The sequence below is a fragment of the Hemicordylus capensis genome, chromosome 2, assembly GCF_027244095.1.
Source record: "Hemicordylus capensis ecotype Gifberg chromosome 2, rHemCap1.1.pri, whole genome shotgun sequence".
NCBI lineage: Eukaryota > Metazoa > Chordata > Lepidosauria > Squamata > Cordylidae > Hemicordylus > Hemicordylus capensis.
This window is the reverse complement of record NC_069658.1, coordinates 102117346-102141001: the sequence shown is the minus strand read 5'-3', so window position 1 is coordinate 102141001 and position 23656 is coordinate 102117346. Positions and strand designations below refer to the sequence as shown.

The following is a 23656-nucleotide window of genomic DNA, read 5'->3' as shown; positions in this document are numbered from 1 at the left end:
CCCCCTGGAAATTGAGGAGGTGCCCTCAAAAGATTGCTGAGACCAATTTGTGTCTTCACTTTGTGGGCAAAGTCACTTCTGAGTTGGACTCCAGGGCTTTTGCAGTATGTATTTATTAAAAAATTATGCCTCCTGACCCAGATGGCTCTAGGCGCTTCACATAAATAAAACAGGTAACAGCAAAATAAGTAACACAGAGGTACTGATTTCTGAAATTTCAATTTGAGTCCTGAAAGCAAAACAAACAAAACAGAACAGTTTGAGCAATGTGTTTTCAAAGTGGGAAATGGGGCTTTTAGGAGTCTAGGAGTGATTATTTCATTGGAAAGAGAATCACTGTTTGCCAGCAATTTTACTCCTGTGTGGAACAGTATGCACATGTCCTAGATTATGAAAATTATGGCAGTACACATGCATGTAATACCCAGGTTACTATTTTTTAGTCTGTCCCAATTAAAATACCTTACAGGACTTTATCTAAATGGCAAAAGATAATAAGCAACTTTGTATGGGGAAACAAAAAAGCTAGAGTAAGCCACAAAACTTTGCAAGCATCAGTAGAAAAGGGAAGTTTGGGTATTCCAGATGTTACCTTGTACTACATGGCTGCACAAGTGAGGCAGGCTATTAAAATGATAGAGGCCAAAAGTAAGTACCTCTGGGTTAGATATTGAAGATCAATTTACAGAAAAAAGGTCCCTAGAAATGCTTGGGCGGCCTCCAGAAGCAGGACATTACCAAAAAAACATATTTTTGGCCTCTACCTTAGCAATATGGGATAGATGGAGAAACAAACTAATCAGGAAAAGATCTAAGGCAGCTACCTTTCTAGGGCAAAGAGCTTTTACGCTGGGACAACGTTCTAAAGCCTTTGAGGTAAGAAGAGCACACAATATTACTCAAGTTAGCCACAGTATTGGAAAAGAAGGGTGTAAATCCAAGGCTGAATTAGAAACTGAATATGGATATGCAGTCCCCTGGTTTGAATATTTGCCAGCTTGGAATTTCCTGGAACAGAATGTTTACCTGGGAGAAACAGAACACGAAAGGAAGATAGGACAACTGATCATCAAGTGGGAGGGCTTGCCTAAAAACATCATCTCTGTATTATATAACTATTTGCTAAATCAGCTTAACTCACCTCACACTTACACTATGGGAGGTGCTCGTAGGCCTCCCGCTACAAGAAGAGGACTGGGATAAAATCTGGTCATCTCATCCTTTAAAATCATTTTCTCTTAATATAAAAGAGTCTGTAATTAAAATAATGATGGGATAGTATCAAACACTGATGCAGCTAGAACACTTGAGCTCAGAATATTCATCGAAATGCTGGAGGAGATGTGGCCAGATAGGCTCTTATATCCACATGTGGTGGCTATGTCCAAGGCTACAGCACTTATGGAGAAGAGTTATCCAGGTTATATATGAGATCACATGCGTCAGAATCCCCTAACAGCTGAAGCCATATTTCTGCATTGCTCTGATGTAAGCAACACTTTAGTTAAATAATTGTTAGTATTGCTCTTGGTAGTAACTAGAAGGGTTATAGTGAAAAACAAAAGATTAAAAAGCCCCTAGTCTTGCATTATGGTTTGATAAAATGTAGACAATTTTGGTAAAAGACAAAATCTCAGAAATTAAATCACTGTTACACGAGTCATAAGTCATCTTTCTTAGAAAGATGATTGCCTTATCTGAATTATGTGGATCAGAAGAAAAAACATGTTGAAAGCCTGAAAGATTGAAATGCATGTTTGTTTTGTAATGAATACTCTGTAAAATACATATACATAAATTTCAATTATTTGCAAGTCGTTGGGCAGGAGGGAGGGAGCGTTAGAGTGTGGAGTTTGTGGGTTTTATTTTGTAAAAGCTATCAGATACGTGAATCTATCACTTATATATGATATAAGAAAAGATTAAAAGTTTACAACCCCCCCCCCCTTATTCAAATTTAAACAATTTAAAACCATTTAAAATCCCTAAAGACCAGGCTAAAAAGATGTGTTATTACGGTGCTTTTAAAGGCTGTAAAGATCTTAAGCCTCTAATATCTATAGAGAGTGCATTCCACAGCCCCAGGAGCAGCTACACAGAAGGCCTGATCCCAAGTTGGTAAGTGAGCTGGTGACAGCCGGAGATGAACCTCTCAATAACTTTAATACATGGTGGGGATCATGCTGAAGAAGGCTCTCTCCCAGGTAACCTGGTCCTATGCCATTTAGGGCTTTAGAGGTAATCACCAGTACTTTGTATGGTCTCTCTGAGAAACCACAGACACCAGTTTGGCTGCTTTATTTTGAACTGAAGTTTCCAAAATACATACAATTCAGCCCCATGTACAGTGAATTGCAGTAGTCAAGCCTACAGTGAGTTCACAACAATTTCACTACACTGTTACCTTCAAGGAACAGACACAGTATCAACCAAAGTTGATAGAATGTGCTCCTGGCCATAGCCTCAACCTGAGACACCAGGGTGAGGCCTGGGTCCAGAAGCACTCCCAAACAACATACCTGTTCCTTTGGGAGGAGAGCAACCCAATCCAGAACAGGAAGTTTTGTCACATCCCTCAAATTATGACCCCTTAACTGGATATCTCTGTTTGGATCAGCTTCAATTTATTATCTTCCATGCATCCCATTATCGCCCATAGGCAGGCATTTAGGGGGATGATGATGTCATGTAGAAATAGATTTGTATGTCATCTGGAGATTGAAATCACTCTATTCCAGATATCCTAATAATCTAACCCAGTGGTTTCATGTAGCTGTTAAAAAGCATCAGGGATTGGATGGAGCCCTGAAAGACACCATACAATAGCTCTTGTTTCACAGAGCAACTGTCTCCGTGCAACACCATCTGGAATCTTCTCAAGATAGTAAAGGAGCCATTGCAAAGCAGTACCACCTATTCCCAAATCCCTCAGAGAATCCAGAAGGATACCATAATTGATGGTATTGAAAGCTGCAGCAAGATTCAAGAGAACCAACAGAGTCACACTCCCTCTTTCGATTGATAAAGATAATCTTTCAGGCTGATCAAGACTGTCTCAACCCCTAGCCCTCTCTAAAGCCAGTTTGAAATGGGTCTGGATAATTAGTGTCTTCCAAAATTACCTGGAGTTAATTTGTCCCCACCCTCTCGATCACCTTGCTCAACCCAAGGGAGGTTGGAGATGAGTCTATAGTTATCAATCACTGAGGTCTCTAGGGCAGGCTTCTTGATGATTCAGGTAGTCCTGAATGAGACATCCATTCTAGGCCCTTTTCAATCTAGTTTCAGCCCTGGATTGGAAACTGAAACTGCCTTAGTTGCCCTGGTGGATAACTTACACTGGGAACGGAACTGGGTGGGTGCATCCCTGTTGGTTCTGCTGGACCTCTCAGAGGAGTTTGATACCATTGACCATGGTAATCATTCTAGATCACTTCTTGGGGATGGGATGGGATGGGATGGGGAGTAGAGGGCTGGTTCTGGCCCTACCATGAGAGGAGGTTTCAGAAGGTGGTGTGTGACTACTGTTCAGCCCTATGGCTGTTGGCTTATGAGGCTGCAGGGTTCAGTTCAGTTGTCCATGCTAATTAGCAACTACATTAAACTGCTGGCAGAGTTGGCTCAGACATTTCGTATTAAGTACCACCATTTTTTTTGATGACATCGATTTTTTGATAAATCTATCTCATGTTTTTACTTGATCTCAGGGAGTTGGTGGAAACTCTGACCTTAGATTTGGAGGCTTTTGTGGGCTGAATGTGGACTCACAAGCTGAGGCTTAATCCTGACATGATGGAAGTGCTGTTAGTAGGAAAACTGATCTGGGATTGAGTTATCAGCTTTTTCTGGAAGGGGCTGCACGTCCTGTGAATGAGTAGGTTTCAGTTTGGGGATTCTCCTGGACGTGGCATTGCTCAGGTTGAAGCTTCAGCTGATATGCCAATTCAAATGGCTGGTGATTGCCTTTAAAGTCCTTAATGACCCCTATACTTGGGGTCTAACCAAGTATTTGAAGGGACCACCTTCTACCTCAGGTGATTGCCCACCACTTAAGATCAGTTGAGGGGGTTCTGTTCTGCGTGCTGATACTAAGGGAGCTTTGATTGTTGTGATTGCAGAACAGAGCCTTCTCTGTCATTGCCCCCAGGTTGAAGAATGGTTTCCAGGTAAAGGCAGTTTTGTTCTCCTATACCTTTGACTTCACTGCTGGACTGTGTCTGTGATTGTTTAGGATGTGGTTATTTGTTGTGTCTCGAGTGTAATATGTTGCTTTTTGAAACACCTGTATATTTTATTGTATTGTAATTTTATTTGTTGTTGTTAGCCACTTTGGGGTTCAATATGAGAAGGCAGGGTATAAATATAAATAAATAAAATTCAGTAAAGCCCACTAGGAAATGCTCAGATTGTATCAATATGTGTCATAAGACTATTTATATTGTTAAACATGCTCAAAATTTCAATTACTTGATTATTTGATCATTTTCTAAATATTATAACAATTGTTATATGCTCCAATATTCAAGGTTATGATTGCAAATCATATGCCCTTTATGCTTTACATGCTACCATCTTCTCATTTGATCATGGTGTAAGCACTTTTCTAAAAGCCTGTTTTTGGTGGAAGTATTTTGTGTGTGTATATGCTCACATAGTTGTTTTCTGTTTTATACAGATTTGAGTCAAGTGTAAGTGCATTAGAAGTTCAGGGTATGGCTCAAGGAAATGTAATACCCTGCTTGCTGTCCTCTCGAACAGTACATTCAGCAGACAATGCATCACTCTTCACCATAATGTTTGAGACCAATCCCTTAGATGATAGTGCTAATCAGAAGTTAAGAATAGAGTCCCAGCCTTTGGAAATAATTTATGATGCAGTAAGTAGAAACCTGTTCTTGAAGTAAGTGTGTGTGTGTGTGTGTGTGTGTGTGTGTGTGTGTGTGTGTGTAAATAGTATATCAACTATATGCATCCCTGTGCTATTCCCCTTTTTTACAGATGACTGTGAACAATTTAGTGGATTTCTTCAGACCGCCAGCTGATGTTCATTTAGAGCAATTAACCTCAGCAACTTTGCTGAAGTTGGAAGAATTCCGTGAGAAGACAGCAACAGGTAAACGTCAAACATTTTGTAAATACGTTTATGAAAAAAGTCTGCAATCTGTGTATTCACCTCACACCACCAAGTTTATCTTGTGTCAACATAGTGTTATGTATGATGCTTAGAAATCTATTTCATATTAACACATACTGTACACATGAATGTGATGGAATGCTTTTGAACTGTTCAGAAGACCTTTGTTGTATTGAAGTTTGTTCACTCATAAATCAGCTTGGATACAGTGGATAGTGGGTTTTGTGGTCTTTAATACAAATCTTTGTCTTCTGACTTTTTCTAGGATTAGTGTATATTATAGAAACACAGAAGGTTCTAGATTTAAAAATAAATCTTATGGCTTCCTATGTCATTGTTCCACAAAAGGGGTTCTATGAACCAACATCAGATAAATTACTACTGGATCTTGGTCACTTAAAGGTAAACCTCCAAAATAGCTATATAAATGGTTTAATATTTGTTGCTTTTTGACTCCTGCTTATAACATATATTTTGCTTGTACTTAAATAATAGTTAAAAATAATTTTAATTGAGTTTAAATCTTATGGTTGAATTTTTTTCTACTAAAAGTTATATTCTGCTACTGTTTTCAAACATTTCCTTATATAATGAAAAGCTTTGAAGATTGGAAATAATGTATTTGGAGGCAGACAAATGTTTAATTTGATGAAAACAACAGAGTCCCATGGCACTTTAAAACTGTTTATTTTACGGTGGAATAAGCCAGCTTTACAGCTTTATAATTAAGCTACAAAAGTTACTAACCTGCAAATACAGGAGAACCTCATTATTTGTGGGAGTTGTTTCACAGGGGGGAATAGCAAATCCATTAATAACGGGGCATTACAATGAATGAAAATTGGGGGGTTAGGTTCCCGCACTGCCCCAAATCACCCCCCAAACAGACAAAATAGGCCAAATAAAGTGCCCTAACATGCTGCACTTCCCTCAAGGAGTCTGAAGATGTCCCCCAAGAGTAGAAAATTGGCTGAAAATCACTTTTTTGCCCCATTTCTTGTGCAAGCCATAAAATGATGGCCCAAAATCAAAATGGCGGCCAGGAATGACATCCAAAGTCATTTCCGGCCACCCCCGACCCGCGGATATGCAGGTTTACCACTTTTTCTTCTGTTTCCCCCCTCACATATACCGAGGTCGGGTGTCTACTACCTGACCATGGATACACGAAACTGTGGGTGCTGGACCTATGATTAACAAGGTTCTCCTGTTAGAGGATCATTACAGTTACAATGGAAACTAACCCTTGTTATTTAAAAAAAAAATGATTTTCAGGTGCATTTACTATGCAGTATCAAAATGAACACTTCTCAGAACTCCTGTGTTGTGTACTGTCGCTGTTCTAAGGGACAGTACACAAACTCAACAAAATCTCACTTTGCTGCACATTTCTACATTTCAAGTAGGCTGTAGTCTATTTGTTCCTGTGTATCAGGGGTGTGCATTTTGGAATTCTCTCGTTTCGATTTGTATCCGAATTGAAACACCCCCGTTTTGTTTTGTACCCAAATTTTCTGAATCTGAATCACCCTTGTTTTGTTTTGTAGCTGAATTTTCAGAATCCGAATCGATTTGGATTTTTAAAAAGGGTTCCAGGGCAAAAAGAGTGGGTGGAGGTCATAGTGTCCAATGGGTTGAAGCTACCACCCAAATTTCAAAGGAATTGGGCAAAGGGCTGATTTTTTGTGATTGTTTTAAGATTACGAGTCTTTAAGAATTTTCCCATAGGGAATAATGGGGATTCCAGCAAATGTATCGCTTCACATTGAGGGGAAAGGGGTGGCCCAGAGCAGCATGTGGTGGGTGGTAGTGCCCAATGGGGGCAAGGAAGCTACTAGAATTATTTCAAAGGAATTGGGCAAAGGGCTGGTTTTTTGTGATTTGTTGAAGTTTATGTGTCTTTACGATTTCTCTCATAGGGAATAATGGAGGTTTCAGCAGCCCCATAATTCCACTTGGGGGGGTACTGGGGTTGCCCGAGGGGTTGTGTAGTGCACATAGGGTACCAACCACGCCCATACCCACAAGCCCGTGGGGTACTGGGTTTTGTTGTTTCTGAGGTGTTCAGTGTAGATTCTCTGGTAGCATATGGGATTTTCAGTGAAAAACAAGAATCCACTCTCATATGCTACCAGAGAATCTACACTCAGAACACCACAGAAACAACAGAACCCAGCACCCCATGGGTTAGCAACCCTTCCCCTGGCCAATGTAGGGTCAGTAAAGAGTGGCAAGAAGCAAAAGAGTCATGGGGAACAAGGAGGGAATTGTCAGCAGGTCAGCCCATGCTTTAGGTCACCGATCGGAAGGCTGGAAGGGCAGGAAATTCAAAGAGATATCAAACACAAAATGGAGACTAACTCAGAGATCACCACAAAATGGAGGTCTGAAACAACAAAATGTTTTGTAGCCGAAACAGGGACGTTTTGTTTTGTATACAAAACTTTTGAATTTGGAAAATGGGTGTTTTGTTTTGTCTACAAAACACCCGAAACAGTTTGTTTTGGGTACAAAACGTTTTGTGTCTGAAACGTTTCGCACATCCCTACTGTGTATAGTTTTCCCTGTTCACAGGAACAAATAGACAACAGTCTTGTAGAAATGTGCAGCAAAGTGAGATTTTGTTGTTTGTGTACTGTCGCTTATACTGGGATTCTTAACCTGGAACCCCGGGATAAGTCCAGGTGATGTGTGGAAAATCCTAGCTACACTGAATTTAATTTGCTTTGTGGTAAGCCAGACTAAAGTTCTTGAAAATAACTATATTGAGTATTAACCTTCCTCCCAAACCCCCTCTAATTTTTACTGGTGCGTGCTGAAAATATTTTGACTGCCTTCAAGCCTAAGGAAGCCCTGGTGCTATATGAAAAGTGACAGCACTCCTGTTAACTTTGTGATTTACACAAAGCACAAAGTTGTGACTTACCAGTGTGACTTACACTGGTGCTGATGTGGAGGGTGGATTTTGGCAACCTCCCCTTCACCCAGAAGCACTCTGTACCATATGAAAATGTGCCCCTGTGGGCTGTGCAGCCCTTAGTGACATATTTTCACTTATGGGGAAAGGAGCAATGTCCTTTCTACCACATGATTGTTGCTGCATGAACCAGTCATCTGCTAGTGAGGGTGGTTCAAGGTGTATAGGGGCTTAGGTGAATCTAGAGACATGCTGTTCCTGCTATTGTTCTGGGAAGGGCAGATGGATGGGTGGGAGTGAGTGGCCAGATGTGCTCTTACCACCATCCTTCTGGTAACAGTTCTCTCATGTGACTGGGCATGACAACATGAGATATTGTCGTCTCTGCTAATGTACACCTCCAAACTCTTCTCCCTTTGCTGCCACTGGGCTGTTTTGCCACTTCCTCTCCTTCCACACCAGTAGGAAGGATGAGGGCAGAGCAGCATTATAACAAAAAAGGAAAGGAAGAAGCAGTACAGGATAAGGTAATAGCACTGCAGTGCAGCACAACCTGTGTCATCTTATCTGATTAGTGATCCACGACACTCATAAAGATTGGGTTCTGTGCCTGCGCAGACCACTTCGGCTAAAATTTGTTAGCTTCTTGAGACGCCGGCAACCGCCCACTGCATGTACTCTGTGCTCTCTTATATTGGCGGTTTGGTGTCCTTCTCTTAGTTTCTTTCTGAACGCCAAAGCGATCACTTCATCGGTATCTCAAAAAGCTCCTCAGAAAGAAGATATTAGAATAGGACTGGCTTTTTCAGCTATGATGCAGACTGCAAACGACTTCCCAATGGACTGAGTGTAAAAAAGAGAGAGAGAGAGAATGGGCGGATTAAACGGTTTTTGATCACGGAACGAAATAACATTCACAGCCCCGACTAATGTTTTAACTTGAGGTATTCAGTGTAGGGGTATGCCCAAATTGATTTTTTCATTTTGATTTGTAGCCAAATCAAAACACCCCTGATTTGTTTTAAGTCCAATTCTGACCCATCCGAGTCACCCCTGATTTGATATGTACCTGAATTTTTCCAAATCTGAATCGATTAAAGAGGCAAATGGAAGCAACAAGCCACATTACAAAACAGAAATGCATGGACAACAAACAACTCATCATCACAGGCTAGCATCAGCAAGCATCATATGTATATTATCACATTGAAATTCGTCATTTTCATTTCGGCATCAGTTCAAAATAGTCAATGAAAGCAATTCTTTCATGTCAGCATGCAAAATTGAAGGGAACAAGCAAACCCTGTGTGACAGTGTGCTCCCCTCATGTGTGTGTGTGTGTGTGTGTGTGTGTGTGTGTGTGTAATTCAACATAAGCGGAGACATAGCATCCCAGAAACGTTCCTGTGCCTGCTGTGCACACGCAGCAGCAGCCTGCCTCTGTGATGGATGGTGTGCCACTTCTCCCTTCTGGCCCTCAAGACTGGGCAAGCGGGTGCTCCTGCAAAAGGGAGGGATCCACCACAGATGTATACTGCTGAGACAGTGACTACAACTCCCATTGTCCCTAGTCTCGATGGTGGCCAGCCATTGCAACAGTGGGAAATGGGAGTTGTAGTCTCTCTCAGCAATATCTGTGAGAACCCCTCCCTGATGCAGGGAGCACTCACTTGCCCTAGCCCTGATTGCCAGCACAGCAGCAGTCCACTATCTCACCATTCTTGGGATGGCAGTGTGACGGTGCCTGTGTGTGCATGTTTGGATGTGACAGCACTGGTAAGGGGCAGAGACTGTGACACCCTCCTGACATCTTGGTCGGGAAGGGATGAGCTGCCGTGGTATGGAAGGTGCTGCATGGGGTGTGTGTGTGACGTGAGCCACTTGCCCTCTATGGCCAGCTTGAGGTAGCCCAGCAGGGGGAGGTTGACCTTCAAGAAGACCAGCGGCTCAACCAACTCAGCATCCAGACATGAGCGCAGAGGAGTCACCACGTCCCTGGCCATGGAGAACAACCTCTTACTGGAGACACTGGTTGGTGGACATGAGAGGAACAGCAGTGGTTGCCAAGTCTGGCCAGACTTGGTGATGCATTGCCCAAAAGTGGAACGGCTCCATCTCCTGGGATTCCGCTGGCTCCTGCAGGTACTGCAGAACAATCTGCTCAGCATGGCTGCCACAAGGGGCAGGCTCTTCTTGACTCCCTGGCAAGATACCAGCAAAGCCCTTTGTGAACCACGGGGTGGCGAAATCCAGAGGTCGCACTGGCCGCTCCGCTGGTGCCACTGCAAGAGAAACTGTGCTGCTGGACTAGGAAGAGAGCCACCGTGGTTTAGTGGTTAGAGTGCTGGACTAGGACCAGAGAGACCCGAGTTCAAATCCCCATTCAGCCATGATACTAGCTGAGTGACTCTGGGCCAGTCACTTCTCTCAGCCTAACCTACTTCACAGGGTGGTTGTGAGGAGAAACTCAAGTATGTAGTACACCGCTCTGGGCTCCTTGGAGGAAGAGCGGGATATAAATGTAAAAATAAGTAAGTGGTGGCGGCAGTGCTGCTGGGGGTGGAATGCGCACTGCCAGACTGCGACCCAGCCCCCTCTTCCTGGGCACCTGCATCACCTACACCTAACCTCCTATTCTCTTCACGCCTGACGTGTTCAACCAGGAGGTCCCTCCACCTGGGCAGCTGGCGACGGGGCACAGCACTGCCCTTCATCCTTGGGGCGCAGATGCATGCCAGGACATGTCATGCAGATGCACCCAAGGGAGCCACTCCACTACCCCAGTCCTCAACCAACCTGCCAGGGCAATTGGGTCCCCAGTGGTCCAAGTAGTCTGGAGATCACCCATGGCCTTCTTGAGGAGAAGAGCAATGGGCAAAGCCTGGCTCAGCATGGCTGCCTCAGTACACAAGCTGTTCGTGGCAGAATAGAATGGCTCAAGTATTGAGACCAGCTCGAAAATGAGCTGCCGGTCCACATGGACCAGGGTGCATACGTCCAAACTATCATGCCTTGCCAGGCTGTGGAGGGCTCCCTTTTGCTCCTGCAGGTGCTGGAGCAAGAGAAAGGTGGAGTTGCACCGAGTAGGAACATCTTGGGGTATCAGGTGTTCAGGCAGGCCCAGCTCAATCTGCCTGGCCTTAAGCAGGTGCCTTGCCTTTTCGTTCAATTTCGTTCAAGTGGCCAGCAATCTTGCGGCACAGCTCTACAAGAGCAGCCACAGAAGTAGTAGGATCTGGGGGGACTAAACCAGGCCTAGTCTGCTGGTGCTTGGACTTCACCACCTCCTTAAGCCCAAGTGCATCCTGCACCACCAGGTTCAAGGTGTGTGCAACACAAGCGATGTGCACACCGTAAACCTGCTTAGTCGCCTTACTATGTTGGCTGTGTTGTTGGTGACCATGAAGCCTCAGGAGAGGCTTGGCTCCACAGCCAGCCAACTCTCCACCTGCCAGTCCATGACTGCTGCCAACACGTCTGACCTGTGGTCTATGTCCATTGACTCCACATGCAACAGAGCCCAGGAAGGTGCTGGATACAGCACCAGCGGAGCTGGATGTCCCCTCACCCCCATGCCACCAGTGGGCTGTCAGGGACATGAAGCCAGTGTGCAGCCCGCTGCAGCTTATGCAGAGATCCACAGTGAAGTGCACACTGGTGCTGGGCCTGGCTGCATGCAGTCTGTCCAACACAGCCTCCCTGCACACACGGTACAGTGAGGGGACCACCCTCTTATTGAAGGTGGTCCGTGAGGGCCTTTTGTACTCTGGGGCGAGCAGCTGGAGCAGACGGCAGAAGCCGACATTCTTCATGATGTTAAAAGGCTGGTCGTCCAGAGCCATCATCTCCCCAATGGCCCGGGTTATGAGAGATGGTTTTGGGTGATCAGACTGCTTCCCCAGAGGCTGCACCCACTGCTCAGTCATCTTTTCCTGCCTAGGAGCAGGAGCTGCTGGCTGCTTGCCACTAGTTGATGCACTTGACCTTTTGCCACTGCCAGCAGAGGTCTCCACACACGGGTGCCGCCGCCACAGGTGCAGCAACAGACCGAAGGTGCTGAAGTGCTTAGGGTCCTTGCCTCTGCTGACAAGTGCCTTGCAGTGGGCGCAGGCAGCATGGCTGGGATTACCACGGCAAACCTCAAAGTGATCCCAGACCATACTGCTGGACTATCCTGTGACACGGGGCTGCTTGGGTGGTGGAGATTTTGCTTGCTCCTTCTGGCACAAGCCACCACCACTGCCCTCAGAGCTGGCCTGGGAAGTCACAGGAATAGGAAACACTGGGGCTTCCTCCTGGGCCTCTCCAGACATAACCTTGGGGCTCCCACCCCCCACAGGGGCTGGTGGGGAGGGTGGCAAGGTAGATCTGGCTGGACTGGCAGCCGTCTCCTCCTGCACCACCTCCACATCTGCCACGTGAAAAGTTTCTTCCCTGGCAGGGGAGGCCTTCCCACCTAACTGCTGCCCCGCTGTAGGCCCTGGCATAGGGCCAGGCAGACTAAAGAAGTCCAGCCTGCGCACCAAAGCAGGGGCAGGGGTGAGTTGGGGAATAGGCACCTGTCGTAAAAGTCTCCCCTACCTGCTATACCTCCTCCACCCCTCTCAGCCATCTCTTTTGGGCTTCCTTTTAAAACGCTGACTTAAAAAAACCTTGTTTGGAAAAGATTGGGGGCAAGGGGTTGTGGAGTGGGGTGAGTGTCTCAGAGCAGGGGACACTCAGTTGGGAGAAGGGCCAAGAACAGGGGCTGGGCTGACTTTAGCAGTGTGTGCCCCCCCCCCCGTGCCAATGGGTTGTGTGGTGCTGCTGCAGCGGTGTTGCTTCTTTAGTTGGGGTGGGTGCGCAGTGGAATGCACTCACTCAGTGCATTGCCTGCCTGCCTGCCTGTAGGGGCTGTGCTGGCACTGGCAGTAGAACAACAGAGAAGTATTGCACAGGCTAGGGAAGGATTCAGTTCAGGGAATTTAACAGAATCAGATACAAATAGAACAATGTATCAAAATAATAACTACTACGAGGACAGATGGATTTGATACAATGTCAATAACAAGCAGCAGCCAGATACAATGTAAATAGGGATTGTTGTGGTGTGGGGCTACAAACAGAACAAGATACAAATGGCCAGAGAGAGAATAATACAGTTTACAGTATGCTTGCTCTCTATAAAATGGGCACAGACAGAGGCAAGCTTCTTAAAAAAAAAAAAAAAAAAAACCACAAAAAGTGTGTGGCACTGCAGAGCCTAGGGCACCAGCAATATTACATTATTAATACTATTAGGGTACACTTCAAGATAGGCTCCTTTAAAAAATGCAAAAAAAAATTGGAAGGAGGAAAAAGAATTATTATTATTTAAACCACAAGGCTACACTACCCTCTAACCACCTACTAGCTAGCTAGTGGGGATCCCTATTTAAACTCTAAAGCTAACAGAGTCCTGTTTAAACTTATTCCAAACAACACACAACTTTTTAAATTCAGTTCAAAACCAAAACCTCCCTCCAAACAAGAAAAAACCCCAAATACACAATTCAAGACTAGAGGTGTGTGTGTGTGTGTGTGGTATGTGTGTGTGTGCACATGTGTTAAAATTATAAATGGGTACTCTCACTCAGTCTCGAAGGCTTCTCCAACGCTGGTGTAGTCCATTTCTGTGGGTCTGGTCAGTCTTTCTTCTTCAGTCTTCCTTTTCTTCAAAAGGGGGAAAAGCCTCAAAAAACTTCAGAAAATCTGGGTTGGAGGTGGCTGCTGGCTGGCCACAGGTGGCCACTGGCCATCACTCTGGGGCTGGTGAGGCTGGCTGATTGCACAGGCTGGCAGCAGTGACAATTCTCTCAGCAGCAGTAAGAAGTATTTAAAAAAAAGTTGTTTTTTTTTAAAAAAAATTCTTTTCTTTCAATTCTCTCTCTCAAAAAAGAAGCAAAAAAGTGCAAGAGAGAATGGCACAGGTAGCAGGCTGGCAGCAGGCCGAACAATGTTTTTTTTTTTAAAGAATTCTTCTCTCCCAATCCTTTTTTTCTCCCCAGCCCCCAGAAGGGCTAAAAATGCTGGATAAAAGGCAGGCTGCCAGCGAGGCTGAGCAGTGGTGGCGATGCTGAACAATAGCAGCAATGCTGAGCTAATGGAGGCAATGGTGGCCGATAGCGGCAGGAAGGCTGTGCAATCAGGCAATAGAGCTCTCTCTTTTCCCACACACGAGGCAGCAGAAAGGAAGAAATGGTGCCTGCAGCCCCAATAAATACCCTGGTGCAAAACCCCTCTGAAAACTCCCCTCCACCTTTGCTGTTCTTTGTCCTCCCTCTGGCCAATGAGGGTAAATGTAATCCTTAAACTTCCTTAAAAGGAATTAGGAGGCAATTGCCTGCAGATCAGCCCCTGCTTTCACTGGTCAATCTGCAGGCTTGAATGGCGGGATATTCAAACTGACATCAAAACTCAAAATGGAGACTGAAAGAGAACGATGTTATCGATCACAAAATGGAGGTCCGAAATTACAAATCTTTCAGAGCCGAAACAGGCGATTCATTTCGGCTCCAAAACTTTCGGACTTAGCCATTGGATGATTTGTTTTGGCTACAAATCGCCTGAAACGGCCCATTTCGGGTACAAATAGTTTTGTATCCGAAACATTTTGCACATCCCTAACTCAGTGCACTTACTGGCAAGACTCGGATAGGTAACGACTAATTGTTATTGCCCCACAATCCTCTCATGAGTGCGAGGTCCTCGAGGGAAAAGACCGCCTTTAAAAGGTGTGTGAGTTGTAAGGCCAAAGTTCCCTCAACAGACAGACATCAAAAGTGTTTGTTGTGCTTGGGAGAGGGACATAGTGCAGCAGCCTGTTCAATCTGCTCTGCATTTTCAAGACAAACTTTAAAGGATTGGACTGCCTGCCTTAAGGTAGCACTGCTTGAAAGTGCACTTAATCCTGCTATGCCCAAATCTCCCTTGACATTGGGCTCGATGTCAAAGATGGCACCGAGAACTGCAATGGAAAGTCAGTCATCCTTGGCGCCACAGGCAGCAGCGGCACATATCGGCAAGAGGTCCCCCTTTAAGACACTGAAAGCCCAAAAGACTGATCCCAAATGGGACAAATTGAAGAGAAAGGGCGAATCAGTATCGGTGGCCCCGCCTGTGAAGAAACACCGTGATAGGACACTAAAAGGTCACCGGGACATGGAAAAGAATACAACCCCAATTGCATCATGTGAAACGCCCATCAACGTCGACAGACCGACACCGCCCATCAACGTTGATGGACCGACATCAGTCAACATCAACGAGCCAGCATTGAGCACCCAGTCTACCGGCACTAAGGCCTTGGCTTCAAGCAGTCTCCTTGTCACCTGCTCCAACCCCATGGCAGTCTCCGTTGACTCCGAGACAACAGTTGTCAACATCAGTGTCCCCAGCAACACTCAACATTGAACATGATGTCGAGCACAGCGTTGTACACGATGTCGGACATGATGACGAACTGGAGCTTGAGTCTCCTTTAGACCCGACAGCAGCAACAGATTTAATGCAACTGCTTGAGTTGGGGGAAAGTACGCCCTCTACAACTAGGCACCCTTAAATATGAGGCCCATGGCAGCATCCACCCTTCCCCTCCCTTATATATTTTCTTACTTGTCCACATTAAAAGGTTCTGCCGCCTGGATGGCAACCAGGAATTTATAGTCCTTAAATACAAAGCTGGGATAGACACTCATGGCCTAGAAACCACAAAACATACATTACATTGTTTCATTTTTCAGGTGTTGCAAGTGTCTTTGTTTTTACATTATTAGTATGACTACTCTTTTGGAATTTAATACAGTGGTTATTGATAATAGAACAAGTTTTAAATGAGTATGCAAAACAATAAATGAAAGCTAGAGAAAATCTTGTCCGTTGGGCATATTATTGCTTGATTTCATTGTACTTTTTAAACGTTCCTTTGATGTTTAACATGGTCCTTATTGCATTCATAATCCTGGGTTCTGCGCCCATGCAGGACCTTGTGGATGGAATACTCAAGCTCCTCATGGCACTTTAAGCACATTCGGTGCAGCCATTTATGTAGTGGTTAGAGTGCCGACTCCCTCAAGTTCTTTCTGACCGCCTTAGTGTTTGCCTCTTTGGACTCTTCTCCTCATTGGACTTGGTTCTGTAAGAAAAACGTTTTTCTGATTACTTGGTGTGGATTTTGGGACTGTTCTTCTTGTCTTCTAAATTGGAATTGTTTTGGTTTTTGGATGGGTTTTTGGAGTTTGACTTTGGATTGTTTACGGACTATTTTCTTGCCACCTGATTTGGACTGGTTTAACAGTATTGTATGGAATTTTTGGTGTGACTCGGTGTGTTAGAGTGCTGGACTAGGACCGGGGAGACCGGAGTTCAAATCCCTATTTAGCCATGAGACTTGCTGGGTGACTCTAGGCCAGTCACTTCTCTCTCAGCCTAACCTACTTCACAGGGTTGTTGTGAGGAGAAAATTTAAGTATGTAGTACACCGCTCTGGGCTCCTTGGAGGAAGAGCGGGATATAAAATGTGAATGAATGAATGAATCAATCAATCAAATAGACCTAAAGAAAACTTTTTAAAAGTGTACAAAGTCTGGCGTGAAGCTACCATCTACAGATCACCATGTCTTGTGTTTGTTGTGTTTGGGGGAAGACTACAATACTAAAAGTTGTAATATCTGTGCATCTTTTTCCTGCCATATTCAGAAGAGCAGAGCATTAAGACTTCGGGCTGATTTATTCAAGCAGGCTCTTGACCGGCTATGCCAATGCCAGAATCCCCTCAGTCTGTGTTACCAACATTGGTGTCACTGTCAAAGTCGCTGCTGCCTTCAGGCCAGCCTAAGCCTTCAACACTGGGTGCAGCCACAACATCAGAGGCTCATGTCCTTAAGCACCCTGCAGATGTGTTGGGATCCTCTGCCTCCATCGGATATAAAAAGCATAAGAAAACTCATAGATCCACAAAAAGGGAATCTCATCATTCTCCACTGGTGAAAAAACACTGATCTCATGAGCAGGTCCCTTCGACAGAGTCTTCCAGACATCGTACACCGTCTCCGGTTCAGCCTCAACATTCAGCAAAGCCTTCAGCGCCAAGGTACACATCGATGTTGACATCGACAAAGACTGTGCCCTCTCTACCGGGTCCTACTACAAAGCCTACTTCACTAGACAAGCCTTAGATACTGATACCTTTTATTTATTGTTTGTTTGTTTGTTAAATTTATACCCCGCCTTTCATTAAGAAAATCCCAAGGCAGCCCACAATAAAATTTAAAAACAAGATTATAAAAAAGACACATTAAATTATTGAGCTAATATATATATAAAAAAACAAATCTATTTTTTTAAAAAAATTAAATTAAAACAAGCATAAAAACAGTACAAAATACAAGAAGCAACAGTGGTGACAATCATATGAAAGCCTGGGTTAAAAGCTACGATTTGACATCAGTCAAACGACCTTCAGTGTCAACGGAGCTTCTACAAGCCTCTCCGATTCTGCTTCGTTCACCGGCATTGGTCATCAACGTCGAGGACGACATTGAACTAGTTGACTGGGTCCAAGGGTTCTAAACCCTTCAAGGGTTTTTTTAGTCAAGGTATCGATGTTGATGAGGAAGGGGAAGGACTGCCTATACCGAAGACTCCATCAATATTGCCTTTGAGACATCATTCTCCGCGCCCTGTGACTTATGCATAGGGAGATGTGTAGCAGCCTGTATCACACTGTGCACCTCGCTGTACTTGTACTGATGTGCATTATTATCCAGCATTGCAAGAATACCCTTATCACAGGCATCATGGCTGTGTTTCATTGGGCAGAGAATACCACTGTCCAACTTCCTAATCACAAGGCAGTGTAGGCGAAGAATGTAGGCAGTGGGAAGTTCAGAGGACCTTGGCTGCACAGTCCATGACAAGGTTCCCGCTGCTGCCTCCTTTGGACTTGTCAGCCATGGTTTGCGATGTTACTCTGCTTGTCTCAGGAAACTCAAAGGTTACTAATGAGACCAGACTTGCTATCACAGGACAATGGCCTAGTACATCATCCAAACCTCTGAACATTGAAACTAACAGTATGGAGGATAGGGTTCTAAAGAAAATGTCCATAAAACCTCCACCAGGCGATCTTATGCCTTCAAGTGGAAGAGATTTGCAACCTATGCTTCCTCTAAAGGCTTCAATCCAAAGGAGGCTAGTGTTAAACAGATCCTTCTGCCCTGCCCTGTAACCAGAAGGTTACAAGTTCGATCCTGACCAGGGGCTCAAGGTTGACTCAGCCTTCCATCCTTCCGAGGTCGGTAAAATGAGTACCCAGAATGTTGGGGGCAATATGCTAAATCATTGTAAACCGCTTAGAGAGCTCCGGCTATAGAGCAGTATATAAATGTAAGTGCTATTGCTATTGCTATTGCTATTTGACTTATCTGAAACAATCTGGGTTAGCTACAGTGTCCATAAAAGTTCACCTGACTGCTGTCTTTTTCCAAACTTGCTGGCTGCAGTGGCAGAACTACCTTTTCACACCCTGAATGTAAACATTTTCTGATGTTTGAATAATCTATATCCTCCAGTTCATCAGCCTATGGAGCAGTACAGGTTGTCCTTAGTGTCTTCTACGTTGACAGCTAAGCCGTTTGAACAAATGGCCATAGTACCTTTTGAAGTACATAATTCTTAAAACTGCCTTTTTGGTTGCAGTAACAACTGCAATGTGGGTCAGTGAGTTGGCGGCCTTAAGGGATGATGCCCCCTACACAAAGCTGATGCCCCCCCATACAAAGTCTTCCCAAACAAAGTGGTTATGCATATGGACCCACTGTTTTTCCTAAGGTTGTTTTGGATTTTCATCTGAATGGTGAGGTGATGCTACCTACCTTTTTCCAGAACCCCAACTCTCCTTTGTACTACACTTGCATTCTTTGGATGTCAGAAGAGCATTGCTGTTTTACCTGGACAGAACAAAGGCAATTAGGAAAACCAAGTCTTTGTATGTGGCATACAAGAGGAGACAAATGAAGAAGCCTATCTCTCGATGACATTTGTCCCGTTGGTTGGTGGAACTTATACTGATGGCTTATGAAGTGAAAGGGGTCACACTCCCACGTACTGTGCAGGCCCACTCTACCACAGCGTATGCGGCCTCTGCCACACATTTATCACGCATTAGAATACAGGATATTTGCCAGGCTGCAACTTGGTCCTCCAACCTGCCTCTTGTAAGACATTCTTTGTTAGATTTTTGCTCAGCTGTTGCAGCTAGGTTTGGAAGGGGTGTCTTGAAGAGGGTGTTGCAGTGACTTACTGCTCCCACCTTCCTGAGTAAGCTGGCTAATCATCCAGGATTATGAATGCACTATGAATCACATTAAAGACAAACAAGTTGCTTAACTGTAACTGTTGATCTTTAAATGATATGTAGGCATTCATAAGATCTTCTCAACCTCTTCACAGCAGTAAGTCCTTAGTGTTACTTATTTGTTGTGTTGCATGCTGTCACTTTAAGTTGTAGGATGGTCATCTACAATGGCGATTGTCCAGGAACCGAAGGAGTCAACACTCTAACCGACAAATAAAGTCATGCTTGAGCACCATGACTTTATTGAGCGCGTGATCCGCTTAGAACACTATGAGGAGCTTGAGTATTTCTTCCACTAGGTCCTGCACAGGTGCAGAACCCAGGATTGTGCATGCCTGCGGATCACTTAAAGATCAATAGTTACAGGTAAGCAACCTGTTTATACTGACAACTGAAGATGGGAGTTGAAGAACACACATCACCATTTAGATCACTGTGATTGAGCCACAGGGTCCCCTCTCTCCTTTGTTCACAGGAGTTAAAAGTATTTGCTTCTACTTCAAAAATGAACCAGAATTCTCCATTACATACACATTTAAGGAACTGCAGTTTTTTAATGAAGTAGAGTTAGAATATATCAGGATATTAAACAGACAGATATTAGTTCTGAGCCAGGCTAGAATTTCTCACTAGATAAGTAATCTGAAGAAAACTTGCAGTTTTTATTTCCGTGGGATATATTTTTAAAATGCTTTACTTGGAATAAGTGTGTGTGTGTGTGTGTGTGTGTGTATAGAAACAACCCCTTTGAGACTTATTATTATAACTATTATTTTGTGCTTTTTAAGATGACTAGTAAAAGTCGGTCTGCCTTGGCAGATATCAAAATTGGAGAAAACACTCTAGAAGATATTATGTCAAGAGCATATGATAAGTTTGAGATTCAGATCAGCAGCATACAGCTCCTTTATAGCAGACATTGTAAGTATTCATGCAAATAGATTTTTTTTTTAACAGAAGTTATAAATCTGATTCCAACAGCATGTTCAGTATGCATTTGTTGTGGACGGTGTGGGCTTTTGTCTGTCTTTTCTTTTCACTTGTTATTTAATTATCAAGCTTTTAAACAAACATGCACACAAAATACTGGCACTTACATGAAAAAGAAAAGTCTTCTGATGAACAAATCAGTTTTAGGGTTCTCTCCTGTGTACTGATTAGAAAGGATAATAGAAGAGGATCCAGCCCTGATCAGCATGTAAGTTCTAACTGTGGCCATATTTTCACTCTAAGGAAGAGCGACATTGGCTCCACCCACCTATGTGAGTCAAGGCAAACGTAAAATGCTCTTTAACCCACTTCATCCACATGTGAACAATAAAGTAACTGTTTCTGGTGGCAAAATTGTAGAGAACTCACACCACAAGGGTGTAGTTAAAACTAGCCTCAACTATTTGCACGCTGCTCCATATGAGTGTCTAGATGTACCTGCTTAGTTTGGATTTTCAGTAGTCACCATGCTATTGGAATAACATATAAAGTGGACCTTCATCTTTTAAAAGTAGCACAGACTTATCTGTATCCAGACTCAAGGAATAAATTCAGCATAGAAGTTGTGGATATCAGGCTCTATTGTATTGTTATAATCAATAGGTTTTGAATGTTTCTTGTAACAGCTGTCTTTCCTATCTGTAGATGAAAATTGGGAGGAAGCTCGTAGTTTACGATCTTCTTCTCAGCACATCTTGCAACCTCTGGATGTGAAAATGGAACTGAACAGAGCAATGGTTGTGACAGATGCAAGAATGCCTAAGTATAACTTTCTTATGTTTATGAGAATTCTTTCATTGATGGTTCAGATTATATTCTCCCTGCACGCAGTGGAAAGTATGATAATACATTTTTGCCCCACCCTTGGGCATGTATGTCCAAGACCATTAGGTATATCATTTGAATGCGTATACATGCATACAATATCTAAAGGCCAAAATATATGATCAATTCCAGTGATTCCCAGAGAGTATATAGGATACTGAATGTGCTATTCAGACATACATGTATTGGAATGAACATGTGTACACCTTATTAAAACATGTCGATGTTTGAGTGTTCAGCAAGACAGGCGTGCCTGGTGAGTGGGGTTATCTTCTCCCCCAAAATCTGGTAGGGAGGAGATAGGAAAAAGATAATCCAAACAAACCCACAGTATATATGTATTTAAAGGAACAGCACCTGTAGGATCTTGATCATACTGGCCCACATATTCTGCTGCTATAGGAGGGTGAAAGAAGGATTGTGCCATTGCAAGGAAACTACAGACTAGCTGTGGTTCAGTGCACACAGGAGGGGGGGAGCAATTATTGCTTCTATCCCCTCCCCTTCGAAAGTCCTTTTGGCTTTTGTCACACAGCCCATAGGGACATATTCCTGTAAGCCAAAAGGACTTTTGCATGGGAGGGGAGAGAAATACAAATCACTCCCCCTCCCCCTCCACATGGCTGCAGAAGCCTTTTCCGCGGCTACTTTGAAGCCTCTTGCAAAGGTGCCTTCCTCCTCCAGCCCTCTTATGGCTATGGAGCATGTGAGCCACTATTTCTCAAATTCAGGGTCTCTGATAAAGTATTGTTTGATGAAATAATAATCTGTTTGTGCTATCTAATCTTCTTGTGGTATCTACATGATTGCATCGATGTACTGAGCCAACAACTCAGCCAGAATGTTTTTTGAATTAATGCGCAATGGATTTTTTTGAAAAGTTAAAAATGTTTTATCTGAATTTTAAAAATTGTTGTAGGCCAGAAAATTATCTGCCTTATTCCTTTCAGCTGTTCTGCAAAAGAAAATATTAAATGCACCTTGCACTTTTGTACAACTGTAGTTTAATTTCCTAATCACATAGTTGCATTTGTTTTTCTAATGACTATTTCTCTCTATGCAATAGGTACAAAATGTTTGGTGAGCTGCCATTACTTTATTTCAGCATTTCAGATGAGAAACTGAAATGTATTCTGGAGCTACTTGATAGCATTCCTAAACCAGAAAGTCCTGTTGATTCTTCTGCTCTGCAAGCTTCTCCGGCAAGTGTTACTAAATTGCTAGGAAAAAATCCTTTACTAATAGGAAATGGGCATTTTTTGCTTGAACAACACTGATTCTTGTGCAGCCTTGTCAGAGCAGTCCTTTAGGCAATTTGGTGTTTCTGCGGCTGGTAGAAGTTGTCTAAGGGTGTATCTGGAGAGGGAAGTTTACATGAATTAGAAGCACATGCCACATAGTGCCAGTGTTCAATGCATGCCATCTGTTGCCTATCTTTGTTGAAGAGAGAGGAATTATGGGTTTAGCAAGAGCCTCACTTAATGCTAGCACTGCAAACTTTAGACCATATTGTACAATCTCTTTTTTAAGTATATCTTTCCATATACTTCCTGTTAAAGTATTGATCTGCAGATTCATAATGTTCTCTTGCATATGCTCACTAGCCATTCCTGTACTTTTCTGTAATATCTTTGCTATTTCTTGTAACTTCCTGCTGCTGTTCAGAACAGTCTTTCAATTTAGGTACAATCCTAAGCACAATTTACCTTTACCTTACAGTCCTAATATGTAAGATGTATTTCCTCATTGTTTCCTTGAGTTAGACCTGTTTAGTTGTCATACTGAACCACAGTTAAATCTTGGTTTTGTGCCACATTCCCAAGCTTCAGCAGTATGTGCTCCTCCCTCTCCTGTTCCATGAGCATCTACTTCTGATTTAGGTTAGAATAAACCAAGCTAGGCTGGTCAACTTGGATGCCAGTAAAGAACAGGGAACATCCAACACACAATCAGCAACCCAAGGTGGGGGTGGGGCCTCTTATTTCCCCCCAACCTGGGTTAAGAGCAGGGTTTAGGATCTGGGTTACCCTGCTGTCAGAGATCTGGGCTTGAGGGATTTCCATGAGTTCTCACAACCAAAGATCTCTGAGTATATTGCCTCTTAGCCTTGATTTCATGATTGTGTGAACTGCCTTATTGTCTTCTGTTTCAGCTTCAAGCACCTTCTCTGCTAACAACCCCACAATTGTCAACTGTTGTCATTCCATTTCTAGAAACTCATTCAGTAGCTGGATCAAGCGGTAAATACTTTCTTCATGTTCTTTTAATGTGGTGAAGCTAATTCATAATGTGTTTTCTAATCTCCCAGTTTTTATTACCTTTCATATGTTAATTTATTTAGCTTTCAGACAATTTTTGGTTAATGGCAGATTACAATGTTTTGTCTTTAAAAACCTACACTCTCATTAAAAGCTTC

The 23656-nt window shown here is 43.5% G+C and overlaps 1 protein-coding gene across 5 annotated transcripts in view; it reads left to right on the top strand.

The window, feature by feature from the left end:
* Nucleotides 1-23656, top strand: part of VPS13A (vacuolar protein sorting 13 homolog A) — a 354074-nt gene that overhangs the window by 127266 nt on the left and 203152 nt on the right. For all 5 annotated transcript variants that reach the window (XM_053292130.1, XM_053292129.1, XM_053292133.1 and 2 more), the window contains exons 18-24: nt 4676-4877; nt 4999-5113; nt 5400-5536; nt 20214-20346; nt 21061-21178; nt 22307-22442; nt 23393-23480. In XM_053292130.1, the coding sequence (XP_053148105.1) occupies nt 4676-4877; nt 4999-5113; nt 5400-5536; nt 20214-20346; nt 21061-21178; nt 22307-22442; nt 23393-23480 (929 nt within the window). The remainder of the gene's footprint in view (nt 1-4675; nt 4878-4998; nt 5114-5399; nt 5537-20213; nt 20347-21060; nt 21179-22306; nt 22443-23392; nt 23481-23656) is intronic.